The 13,514-nt window shown below is 28.0% G+C and overlaps 1 protein-coding gene across 1 annotated transcript; it reads left to right on the forward strand.

The window, feature by feature from the left end:
• Positions 1 to 5,171: 5,171 nt before the first annotated feature.
• Positions 5,172 to 11,621, forward strand: LOC129919235 (DNA ligase 1-like). The gene is made up of 8 exons (XM_056000090.1): positions 5,172 to 5,256; positions 7,489 to 7,662; positions 7,726 to 7,935; positions 7,999 to 8,070; positions 8,153 to 8,465; positions 9,098 to 9,204; positions 9,263 to 9,487; positions 11,213 to 11,621. The coding sequence occupies exons 1-8, from the start codon at positions 5,172 to 5,174 to the stop codon at positions 11,464 to 11,466; spliced, it is 1,440 nt and encodes a 479-aa protein (XP_055856065.1). The 3' UTR covers positions 11,467 to 11,621.
• Positions 11,622 to 13,514: the final 1,893 nt, after the last annotated feature.

Genomic DNA, 13,514 nt, shown 5'->3' on the forward strand with positions numbered 1-13,514 from the left:
AAGCTCAAAAATTGGCAATATTAGGGAACCCGGCCGAACAGCTTAGATTTTGATGATCTTTTTTTTCAAACGTCGGTAATTAAAAATACTTTAAAGTCTATAGATTAAAAATTGCCGGTGTTGCCGTTTTGATTTATTAAATTTAATTGAAGATTTTTGTGAACAAAAACATTTTTTTTTCAAAAATTTTTCTTAAATTTCATAAATTAATTGATGCCAAAAGATTGTCTAGGAAATTCAAGGAAAAAAAATATATGGGAGTGAGGGACAATCTTCCATAGTTCAAGCGATAGATGCAATTTTCTTATTAATTGACTTCAAACACAAAAAAAAATATTTGAACACAATGGCAACACCTACAATATTCAAATATACATTTTTTAAAAGCTAGAAGCTTAGTCATATATGTAAAATTAAAATTAAGTTAATTGAATGAACGGCTTTTGAAAGAATGGTAATTGAACTCAAATTTTTGAAAAAAAAAATTATTGAAAAAATTTTAACATGTCGTTTTTTAAACTTGGTCGTAATATAAAATGCATTTATTTTCATTTTTTTTTTTGCCGCATTTATTATGATTTCAAATTATAAAAGGAAATGTCAATATGTATTACGGTTTATGAAAAAAATTAAAAAGTATTTCATTTTCGAAGAACTTTTTTTAATAAAAGTTTTGAAAAAAAATGTAACTTATTTTTTTTTTAAAGTTCAACATCTAAACATAAAATTATTTTTTATTCATTTAATAACCCTTACTGTTGAAAGTTAAATAGCAAAAATTTAAAGTTCCTATTTACCACAGTCTTTGAGAAAATTAATTATTTCAATGCAAAAATTCAGTTTTAATAAAAAAAAAACCATTGAAATTGAAGTAATTTTTCATTTTTTTTCAAAAGTGTGATATATTTTACCTTTTTTGCTTCGAAATTCAACTGATAATATTTATGACCAAAAATTTTTTTTAAATAAATTCATATTTTATTAGAAAAAGTTTGGAAAAAAGTCATTTTAAATTTTTCTAATAACATTTTTTTTTTAATTCTGAGTTTGAGGACCATTTTTTCAAAAAGTCTTGATTAAATTTAGTGGATTTAAATTTAAGAGATAAGAATGAGCTTCTGGCTTTTTAAAAATGTATTTTAAAATATTGTAGGTGTTGCCGTTGTTTTCAAAACAACAAGATTGTCCCTTACTGCCTTTTATATATTTTCCTTAAATTACCTAGAGAATCTTTTGCTATCATTTGTTTTATGAAATTTAAGCAAAAAAATGGTTTTGTTAAAAAAAAATTAATTTTAATTTTAAAAAACAATACGGCAACACCGGCAATTTTTAATCTATAGACTTTAAAGTATTTTTAATTACCTACGTTTGAAAAAAAATCGTCAAAATCAGAGCTGTTCGGCTTTTGAACAATGCAAATAATGAGGGTTTACTATAAGATATCTAAGGCATCTCTTAGAGCCGTTTGCTGAAACGAAACTTAAGTATTTAAGTTCTACATAAATTCTTATGTGACAGTTTTGCAGAGGGAAAAGTAGAACAAAAACAATTGCTTGAAATATATTGATTTAAAAATTAGAATTAAATGTACAATTCCACCTCTCAGAAATGGTATCATTTATAACTGTAAGTGTTTTTTTTTTTGCATTATAATATTTTTTTTAGAAAACCCCCCACCCATAGTAAAAAATGATTGTATTGAACTATTTTACAAAAAAACCGTTATCAAATTCTGGCGCCCAAGTTATCGTAATACTTGTAAAAATAATATATTTTTGTTCGGTGCCCAAACGTTCGAATTTCTGTGCCTGGGTTGAAATCGTAAAAATTTTTTCCAAGCCAATTTCGAACTGATTATAAAAAATACCTCGTTTGATTTGGAAATAAATATTATTTAAGAATATATTTTTAAAACATGTTGTTATGAAAACATATACTTTAAATTGATGTCGAAGTTGGGGAAATGATGAAAAAAATGGAATTTTTGAACTTTGACATCTTATAAATTCTAGGTAGTTTAACTGCATCACATGTTTTATACATTTTTGAAAAGGTATAATTATCTTTTATCAGAAACTATAATCAATCAATCAAAAATGGGTAAACATTTGACGAAGCTAGAATTTTGCAATAAGTGAAGGTCCAAAAAACAGTTTTTTGCCCCTAACTCCAGATTTTGGGGTTGTTAGGGACTTTCTAAATACAGTTTCGTAATCAGTGCGACTAGCTCTATAAAATGTGATAGGTCTCCGCCCGCGTATATTTTTGTAACACAGTGTAATCATTCTTCAATAAAATAACAAAAAGATCATTCAATTTTGCAGGTGCAAAACATATCCAAATTTGCCTCCCTTTGGTAACAAAATATTTGTAAAAAGCACTTTTACGAGTAGTTTCAATTCATTTTATTTTAACAAGAATGTTTCATTAATTTGGTTCAGTTTAGTCTTCTAAAAAGTTTCTTTGTCGTTGTCGCAATATTTCGATACCAGATCCAGATACATTAGAACTCTGAGTTCAACATAATTAACAAATATAAAAGTTACCAGTCTCCAATCTCTAAACACGGAATATTATAGGTAATAATATGTCAAAAATGAATTTAGTGCTGTTTTAATTTTTTTCGAAAAAATTATTTATAAAAATTTAGTTTAAATAAAATGCACGACTGGGTCGCACGAACTTGCTCTTAGAGTTAAAGTTGCTTAAATTTTTAAGACTTTTTATATAGAAATTTGGAAAAAAAAATTCGTTTTTTTAAAAAAAATAAAATAAAATCTAAAATTAAATTGCCCTCCAAAACAAGTATGCAGTTTTGATTGATATATTAACATGCATTTTTGGAAAAAAAATTTTCAAAATCGAGCCGTTTTTTAAAAAACTAATTTTTTATAAATAATTTTTTGGAAAAAAAGTTTTAAAATAAAATTGGTATGCCATTCTTTAGAAATCACTTATCAACATCTAAAAACAAAATTTCAAAAAAATTCAATGTCCCGTTTTCGAAAATTTGATTTTTCAAAAAAAAAATTTCAAAATTTTTTTAAAAATCCAAAAATTATTTTTTTCAAAATCTTATTTTTGGCTTATATTCAAATTATATAAATGCTTCTTCACAAAAAGTTTCGTTAAAATCGAATAAGTAGTTTCGGAGATAATCGGATTTAAAAAAAAAACGGTTCTATGGCAGGTACCGTTAGTAATGATTCTCAAAAAAAAATTTTTTTCATTGGAAGATAGACCTTAGCTTAAAACTAACACTTGAATTTTTTAAACAAAATCGTTAGAGCCGTTTTCGAGATATTTCAATTTTACTAAAATCGGTATATGACAAGTACCGTTATTTTTGGTCCAAAAAAATTAATTCCAAAAACCCCTCTGGAGAGTCGCTAAATAACGCTACATACCAAGTTTGACATTAATCGGTCCATACGTTTAGGCTGTAGCTCCTTATACAGACAGACAGACAGACAGACAGACTGACAGACTGACAGACAGACAGACAGACAGACGGACTTCCAGGACCCACTTTTTTGGCATTGTCTACCATCGTAATGTCATGGAAAAATGTTATCTCAACTTTTTTTTTTTTGTACGAATGCATAACTTGATATATAGTACCTATATCGCAAGTAAAAAATCGTCTGCGCACTGCGCCAGTTTTAAGTAAGCTTTGTTCAACATTCGATTGGCAGAATGCTTACCTCTTACCAAGGCTTTGATTTATGCTAAATCTTGTCTATGATTCGATCCGCCCTTTATATCTTAAGAACTTGCCTTTTAAGGAAGCTTATTTTAACCTTATAGAAGATATAAGTTTAAAAAGAAACATAAGAATTTTTTGTTGGCTTATTTAACCACGATGAGGAATTCCATTCAGAGTAAAACATCTCTAGCTGTGAAAAACGCTCTTTTTTTCAATAATTCAACACTCTACGCAAACCTTTATGGATCAGTGTATGATACACTCAGAGAAAATATAGTTAATATCGGAATATGTAACTACTTTAAATACACTAGCCCAAAAATTAAGGGAACAAGAAAAAATCGTGATTTTTTTTATTGATTTTCGATAGGCTGTATCTCAGTAAAAAATGATCGTATCATGACAAACGGTAAAATAGTAAATAAATCGTTGGAACTGTTCAAAAATAAAAATTGCAAATTTCTAAATGGACCGATTGACTTTAGCATTTTTTGGAGACTCTCCAGAGTTGTTTTTGGAGTTAATTTTGTTGGACCAAAAATAACGGTGCTTTTTATATACTTATTTCGGAAAAGTTAAATTTTCTCGAAAACGACTCCAACGACTTTGTTAAACAAATTCAGATGTTAGATGTTTTTTTGAAAATCATTAGGTATTAACGTCTTAACCGCTTTTTTTCAAACCTGATTTTCTGCCAAACTGCATTTTTTATGCAAAAGCATTTATATTATATAAATATAAGCCATGAATAAAATTTAAAAAAAAAATTGAAAATTTTTTTTGAAAATTCAACTTTTCGTATACGGGACATTGATTTTTTTGAAATTTTGGTTTAAGATGTTGATTAGTGATTTCTACAAAATGGCATGCCAATTTTATTTTAAAACTTTTTAACGATTTTGAATTTAAGCAACTTGAACTCTAAGAGAAAGTTTGGGCGACCCAGTTGTGTATTTTATTTCTCTGAGTTAAGACTGCAGTTATTTATCTAATGCCAAAATAATTTATTTTTTTTTGTTCAATTTTGATGATTAAAAACTAGCTATCTACTTTAACGCTTTTATAAAATTTGTATAAGTTTAATTTTTGGATACTGCAGTTTTATTTCACTATTGTGCAATCAACATCAATTGCGTGGACTATGTGACCAATAGGCACAAAAATACTTTTAATGCATAACAATAAAGTGGCATCACTGTTATCTTTTCTCTAATACACCGGTTTTTAAATAAGAAACATCTTGAAATAAACAATAACAAATGCAATAAGTTTGTCAACAATCCTTTTTAGCAGATCTTTTGAAAAGAAGTGATAAACATTTTTATTTTACTTAAATCAAAATTAGTAACGATCAAACCGCGCTTCAGTTCAAATCTATATTTTAATGCGTTCGCTCTGTTTGCGTATATGCATCTAAAATATATAATTAAAAAAATATTCAAATCTAAACCGTTATAAAAAAATGAATAATTCAAAAATCTTCTATTCCGTGGTTGCTATTGTTTCGCTGGTATTAGCCGGTTTAGCAACGCATGCCCAAAGTCAAGGTTGGTTTATGGCTATTTTTGTGTATCAAATGTGACATCTTAAATTATTTTTAAGAATGATAAATGTGTGATACATAATTGAATAAAATATATGTGAGAAGGCGTCATAATCGACATTATAATTGTCATTTGTGACACGAGCAGCAGTTTTTATTTAAATTCAAATGAATCCAACAAAAAAATATAAAAATGCTAATTAACTAAAATATAATAACTTGACATTTTGCATCGCGGTTCTATTTCGGCAAATTACCCCCTGACTAAGTGTGATGTGAATTTTGGGGAAAACCTAGTTGAATATGCAAACATAATTCTATTTTAAACAAACCAGTTCAGTCGGTAGTTTTTTTTTTTTCTTTATCATGTATATGAAATGCATCACTCAAAAATAAATTGATAAATCAATTGTATAGATAGACCAGGGTCGATAATTTTTGAATCCAAAAAAAATCATAGTAGAATGAAACCCATTGGAAAATTAGGTGAATATGATGAAAATTAAAGGAAAAATAAATTACGGGCGAGCCGAGTTCGGGAAGTGGGTGGGTTGAGTTTTTAATGGTAAAAAATGGTATATCTCGATTTCCGGCAAAACTACAAGTCCTATAGAAATATGTTGTATGACAAAGTTGTATAGGTAATAAAAAGATCTACAACTTTTGTATCAACAATTTTTTCACATAACCTCAAAAATTTATGTGAAAAATTCAAAAAACCGAGTTTTTGGTTTTTTATTTTTATCTTTTTCAAAAACAAAAATTTTTCTACGAAATTTGGTGAAAACTTACCTTATTATATCCCAAATACACTGTTATTTATTTGATTTAAAATATTTATTTTTTAACCTTTTTTTTTGACTTAATATCAAAAAACACCCTAATTTTCAATCGAAAATTCACGTGTCATTATTTAAAGACGATTTCTTAAAATTTACACTTAAATTACTCAAAAACCGTAACATTAATCAATATTACATGAAATCCTACGTTTTTTGAGTAATTAAAGTGTAAATTACTCAAAAACCGTAACATTAATCAATATTACATGAAATCCTACGTTTTTTGAGTAATTAAAGTGTAAATTTGAATAAATAGGCCAAAATTGTAAACAATGATAAAAAATTTTTCGAATTCCAGCTTTTTTCATTTTTTGCAATTTACTAAAACATGTTCTATAGTATACTAATGTAAATTTTTTTACACCATCAGAAAATACACATTTTGACAAACGAAATGCCCACTGACTTTTTGAAAAAAAGGTGATATTTTGACACGTGAATTTTCGATTGAAAATTAGGGTGTTTTTTTGGTATTAAGTCAAAAATAGGTTAAAAAATAAATATTTTAAATCAAATAAATAACAGTGTTTTTGGGATATAATAAGGTAAGTTTTCACCAAATTTCGTAGAAAAATTTTTGTTTTTGAAAAAGATAAAAATAAAAAACCAAAAACTCGGTTTTTTGAATTTTTCACATAAATTTTTGAGGTTATGTGAAAAAATTGTTGATACAAAAGTTGTAGATCTTTTTATTACCTATACAACTTTGTCATACAACATATTTCTATAGGACTTGTAGTTTTGCCGGAAATCGAGATATACCATTTTTTACCATTAAAAACTCAACCCACCCACTTCCCGAACTCGGCTCGCCCGTAATTTATTTTTTCTTTAATTTTCATCATATTCACCTAATTTTCCAATGGGTTTCATCCTACTATGATTTTTTTGTACTTTTTAATGTTTTTGAAGGCATCGGCACTAGTCTAAGAATCACCGACACCGACACGTTTCGCTGATAAAAATAAGTTAATATATTTAGTAACAAGTTGACAGGGCAACAATGTGCAAAGGCTTCAAGGCTTGACAAGGTGACGAGGCGACAAAGTGACAAGGCGACAAGGTGATAGGGTGATAAGGTGACAAAGTGACAAAGTAACAAAAAGACAAAGCAACAAAGTGACAAGCTGACAAAGTGACATGGTGACAAGGTGACAAAGTGACAAAGTGCCAAAGTAACAGAGTGACATGGTGATAAGGTGACAAGGTGACAAAGTGACAAGGTGACAAGGTGACAAAGGTGACAAGGTAAACAAGTCACAAGACGATAGGGTGACAAGGCGACTCAGGGTGAAAAGGCAACAAGGAGAAAATGTTAAAACTAACCCCAAAACATCTTCACAGCACCACCTTTTAAGAACAAAGCAACAATTTTTTTTTTTTTTCTTTTTTAGAGGACAACGTAGTCGATGATGGTTGCCTCGCATGCATTTGCGATGCAACTAGCGGTTGCAATGTTACGAAAACCTGTAATGGCGACGTTTGTGGGCTTTTCCGTATCACCTGGTTCTACTGGGCCGATGGTGGCAAAATGACAGTAAATGGAGACTCTGAAGACTCTCCAATGGGTAAGATATTGTATTGCAAATGAATGAAAGAAATTTCGTACCTATTAAATTTATGTTTTCTAGCTTTTCAAAATTGTGCAACCGATCCGTTTTGTGCAACAAAAACAGTCCAAAATTACATGGCAAAATTCAGGCAAGATTGTAACCGCGATGGCAAAATTGATTGCTATGATTTCGCTGCTATTCACAAATTGGGTGGTTATGGATGTCCAGGTCAAATTTTTGGACCTTATTCGGTAACATTGAATCAATGTTTGAAAGCTTATTCAATCGGTAAATAATTTGAAAGCATTAAAAATCTTCATTTTATATAGTGTCCAAAACAAAAAATATCAGCTGTTTTTCTGTCTAATTCTGATAGTATTAACTCCTTTTTGGACTTGAGGTCAAATTCAAGCCCACATAGGAGTTAATAATATATTAAAAAAAAGTCACGAAGATAGAAATAATTTAATTCTGATAGTCTAATATCTTAAAATACTTATTTTAGATACCCCAATCTCGGAGGAACCTACAACAACAGCAACAATGATAAGTTCTGAGGTCAAATCTGATGTCACGAACTCCAAAAAATTGTCACAAAATACAGAAAATGTTACTAAAATGGAAGAAGTCCCACAGATCGTAGATGTTGTTGAAACTTTTGACGATGTAACTGACTCGAGTGATCAAACTTCTGAAAAAATCCTTAATAACCCACAAAGAAAAATGGCGTTGAAAGCAGACTTACCATCGTTAACACTTTTGCAGTATTTACGTCCAAAAGTTAATACGACAACAACGACCGCTCCGTCTGTTTCAAGGTACAAAATGTCTATAGTCTATACAGGCTGGCCCACAGTCACCGCCCTAAATGAAAACCATGGATTCCTGAGGTCATTTTAAGTCTTAAAACTTAAGAGGTCATTTTCTAGTATTCGTTTTCGTCCCGTTTTCGAGTTATGACGGTTTTTATGATTTTTGCTCTCTTTTCCTTTAACTGGCCTTATCTTTGCCAAACTACGTCTGATTCGAAAGATTTTTTCTACAACCGATCAAGAATTTATTACAGAAGAAACGAAGAAAATTGGATTTGATGCAAAATTGCGGAGAAACGGTTGTCTGCAGAAGTAAAGTTTTCTGACAAACTAAAACTGTATCTAATAAATTTTTGATCGAATCAGAGTAATTTGGCAAAGATAAAACCAGTGACAGGAAAAAAAAGCAAAAATCATAAAAACCGTCATAACTCGAAAACGAGAAAATGACCTCTTAAGTTTTTTGACTTAAAATTACCTCAGGAATTCATGGTTTTCATTTAGGGCGGTGACTGTGGGACACCCTGTATATTGCAAATATTCATACTTTCCATAACTCTTAAAATAGGAGATACAAAATTTTGGATGTTTTTTTCCTTAACTTTTTCCAATCACATACATTTTTTGATATTTTACAGCAAAAAAGACGCTATTTCAGAAAATATGATTGGAGGTCCGGTATTGCTCATTCCCGATAAAGATGATATGAATCTTACTGTAGACAATATTTTGTCTATTCTAAAAGGTTTAACAAGATAATTCTTATTTTTATTTATATTATATTTAAACTTTTTTTTGTCAAGGTACAAATGTAACGCAAATTAATGATGCACAAAGTCAAACAAAAGAAATCAGTCAAGACCGTTTCTTTGATTTATATGAGAGAATTGAAAAATCCAAAAATGATGATACAGACAAAGATTTGAGTATCAAAGAAAAATTTTTGGAAGCATTTGCAACCAAAAATCGTATTGAAAAAGAAAGAAACTATTTATTGAATGAAATCACCAAAAATAACAAAGCACTTGGTAATTAAAAAGTTTATGTATTTATTTCAAACTGAGCTAAGCAATGTTATGAAATGTTTAAGTATACTTTATAGTGGAGTAACTAAAGCTCAAAAATTGGCAATATTAGGGAACCCGGCCGAACAGCTTAGATTTTGATGATCTTTTTTTTCAAACGTCGGTAATTAAAAATACTTTAAAGTCTATAGATTAAAAATTGCCGGTGTTGCCGTTTTGATTTTTTAAATTTAATTGAAGATTTTTGTGAACAAAAACAAATTTTTAAATTTCATAAATTAATTGATGCCAAAAGATTTTCTAGGAAATTCAAGGAAAAAAAATATATGGGAGTGAGGGACAATCCTTCATAGTTCAAGCGATAGATGCAATTTTCTTATTAATTGACTTCAAACACAAAAAAAAATATTTGAACACAACGGCAACACCTACAATATTCAAATAAACATTTTTTAAAAGCTAGAAGCTTAGTCAAATATGTAAAATTAAAATTAAGTTAATTGAATGAACGGCTTTTGAAAGAATGGTAATTGAACTCAGATTTTTGAAAAAAAAAATTATTGAAAAAATTTTAACATGTCGTTTTTTAAACTTGGTCGTAATATAAAATGCATTTATTTTCAAATTTTGTTGGCCGCATTTATTATGATTTCAAATTATAAAAGGAAATGTCAATATGTATTACGGTTTATGAACAAAATTAAAAAGTATTTCATTTTCGAAGAACTTTTTTTAATAAAAGTTTTGAAAAAAAATGTAACTAATTTTTTTTTTAAAGTTCAACATCTAAACATAAAATTATTTTTTATTCATTTAATAACCCTTACTGTTGAAAGTTAAATAGCAAAAATTTAAAGTTCCTATTTACCACAGTCTTTGAGAAAATTAATCATTTCAATGCAAACATTCAGTTTTAATAAAAAAAACCATTGAAATTGAAGTAATTTTTCATTTTTTTTTTCAAAAGTGTGATATATTTTACCTTTTTTGCTTCGAAATTCAATTGATAATATTTATGGCCGAAAATTTTTTTTAAATAAATTCATATTTTATTAGAAAAAGTTTGGAAAAAAGTCATTTTAAATGTTTCGAATAACATTTTTTTTTTTTAATTCTGAGTTTGAGGACCATTTTTTCAAAAAGTCTTGATTAAATTTAGTGGATTTAAATTTAAGAGATATGAATGAGCTTCTGGCTTTTTAAAAATGTATTTTAAAATATTGTAGGTGTTGCCGTTGTTTTCAAAATATTTTTTTGTGTTTGAGTTCAGAATGTTAGAAAATTGCATTTATCGCTTAAACGATGGAAGATTGTCCCTTACTGCCTTTTATATATTTTCCTTAAATTACCTAGAGAATCTTTTGCTATCATTTTTTTTATGAAATTTAAGCAAACAAAATGGTTTAGTTAAAACAAAATTAATTTTAATTTTAAAAAACAATACGGCAACACCGGCAATTTTTAATCTATAGACTTTAAAGTATTTTTAATTACCTACGTTTGAAAAAAAAAATCGTCAAAATCAGAGCTGTTCGGCCGGGTTCCCTAATAATTTGCTTTAGTTACTCTACTATTATATAAAATCAAATAATCAAAAAATGTTTTACAAGAAAAAAATGTTAAGTTTTTCAAAAACTCTATTTTTCTAAATTTTGTTTCTTGGTGTCAGTTTGATATATTTTTTTTGATCATATAATTCATTTATTATTTCTTTTTAATATTTTAAAGGTACAAATGAAAATGATGGCCAGGAGTTGCAAAGGCGAACAATAGAAAGCCGTCATGATCGTTTCTTCAAAAAATTGGAAGAAAGGGAAAAATCAGAAAAAGAACATAGAGAAAAAGAACTGAGATTTCAAGAACAATTTCTGGAAGCATTTCTAAAAAGCACTCGTGTTGAAGAAGAAAGAAATAAGGTATTGAAAGAGATCGCGAATAGTAACAAACCATCTGATTTTGAACCTAGATATTTTTTTTTCTAATTTTATTTTAAAATTAAATTATCTTTCATGATGAAAAAAAAATCTTAGTTAAAAATTTGTTAAAAATAAAAATTTATTAAAAACTAAAATTTGTTAAAATTAAAATTTTTAAAGCACATCAAAACAAATGAATGAAGAATTCAATATATTTAAAATTTCTTTGTTTAATTTACTCGTAATTGTTTTATCTAAAACTAGTCATGATAATGTTCTAGTAGTATTTTAATTAGTTGTTTTTATTTCGTCTTATTTTGTTTTTAGGAAACTGTTCTAAAATGAAATAATTTTTAATTAAAAATGTTTCTCATTATTTTATAATATAACTAGCTGACCCGGCGGACTTCGTTCCGCCATTGCTTGTATTTATTTCTTTATTAATTTTGCAGACTTTTAAAAATTCCAAAAAAATAAAAGACTACTCAAAAATGTATCTAAAAATTATGTTGTTTTTCAAAAATTTTTATTTCAAAATACAGGGCAGGGCCTATGAAAAAAAATCCGTTTTAGACCCCTAATTTTTTTTTAAATATCTTTTTCATGGTGTAACTCAAATTTCTGTGCAAAATTAGTCTTTTGTCGAAGGTCTATGACTTCAAAAAAACCTTCACAACTTGGTTTTGAAATTTTTTTGAATTTTTTCAATACCTTTTTTAACTATTGAATAAATTTGTCTATCATTTAAAAAAAAGTCAACTCTTTATGACTTACCGTTTAGAAAATAGCCTCTTTTTTCAATGTCGTGTTACCCCTATTTACCCTATAAAATCTTAAATTTTTTTTGCCTTAAACCTTCTCCTCTTATGCCTCTTTGATTTAAAAAAATTAAGAAAATAAGTCAGTCGGTGTGGCCGGTTAGCGAACGTACACAAAACCAAACTTTAATATATATGTATACAGGGTGTCCCAAAAGTTAACGTCGAAACGAAAACGGTAGATAGGGTAGGTGGTGACAGTTATCAGAAAAATAATAAAAAAAATCGCAGCCATATATTTTGGGAGTTATGGGCATTTGAAAAAAAATGGAAAAAATGGTCACCCTGTGACGGTTTTTCATGTGCCGTGACTACAAATCTTAATTTTTCTAATTTTTTTCTTTTGTTACGGAACCTTGAATAACCCTGCTATCAAATGCATTCAAAAATTTTAACTCAGCTGCATCAGTTTTAAAGAAAATATTACTTTTTTACCCAACTTAGTACTAAAAAAATTTACATGACTCTAATTCAATGAGCCGTAGTGTAAAAAAAATGCACTAAGATGTTTCGGCAAGTTGCCTTAAAAGTTGGTTTGTTCAATTCTCTTTTCAAAATGGTACAACATTGTTGGGAATATTCCATAAATAACCGAGATACATTTTTTTTCTTAAGAAATCCGACTTTTTTTTTAGGTAATTTTTCCATATTATTCAAGTTTTATACCCTTTCAGAACCTTTCAGAATACAAACACTTAAATAATACGGAAAAATTACCTAAAAAAAAGTCGGATTTCTTAAGAAAAAAAATTTTATCTCGGTTATTTATGGAATATTCCCAACAAAAATATATTTATTATCCTGTCTACAAACTCAAAGTTGTCATTCGTCAAATCAAATTTGGAAAATAAACCAACTAGTTAGAAAATCCCAACAAAATCTGTATATTTTTAACCAGAACTATAAAAAAATATGAAAAAGTTCCAACTGATTTTGGTAATAAAGATGAATTTTTGGTGATTCCATAGAAAAACACCGTCATCCGCTCAAGTAATAATTAATAAATGTTGTGATGCAATGAGTTATGATCGAAATTCATTACATCAGGAATTATTAAGAAGAATACTTTTAGGAGATATTTTATATGAATACAATTAATACAGTCAAAGCTAAATAAAAGTGACTTTTCACTTAATTACCTCAAAAACAGTTCTAATGATTTTGATTAAAATTTGTGTAGATAAAATATTAAGGTCGTACTTTTAAAATAAGGGATGAAAAATTGTATTATTCACATGGCCTGTCTTGATAAAACCTTTGGTAGTACTTAAATAAAATAAAAGTTAGAAATCGTCG

The sequence above is a fragment of the Episyrphus balteatus genome, chromosome 4, assembly GCF_945859705.1.
Source record: "Episyrphus balteatus chromosome 4, idEpiBalt1.1, whole genome shotgun sequence".
Taxonomy (NCBI): Eukaryota; Metazoa; Arthropoda; class Insecta; order Diptera; family Syrphidae; genus Episyrphus; species Episyrphus balteatus.

What these genes read in the sequence shown, in the direction of transcription:
- LOC129919235 (XM_056000090.1), top strand. Translation starts at nt 5,172, where the DNA reads ATGAATAATTCAAAAATCTTCTATTCCGTGGTTGCTATTGTTTCGCTG. An exon ending in AACGCATGCCCAAAGTCAAG is followed by an intron (nt 5,257 to 7,488) that starts GTTGGTTTATGG and finishes TTTCTTTTTTAG; the next exon opens with AGGACAACGTAGTCGATGAT. An exon ending in CTCTGAAGACTCTCCAATGG is followed by an intron (nt 7,663 to 7,725) that starts GTAAGATATTGT and finishes TATGTTTTCTAG; the next exon opens with CTTTTCAAAATTGTGCAACC.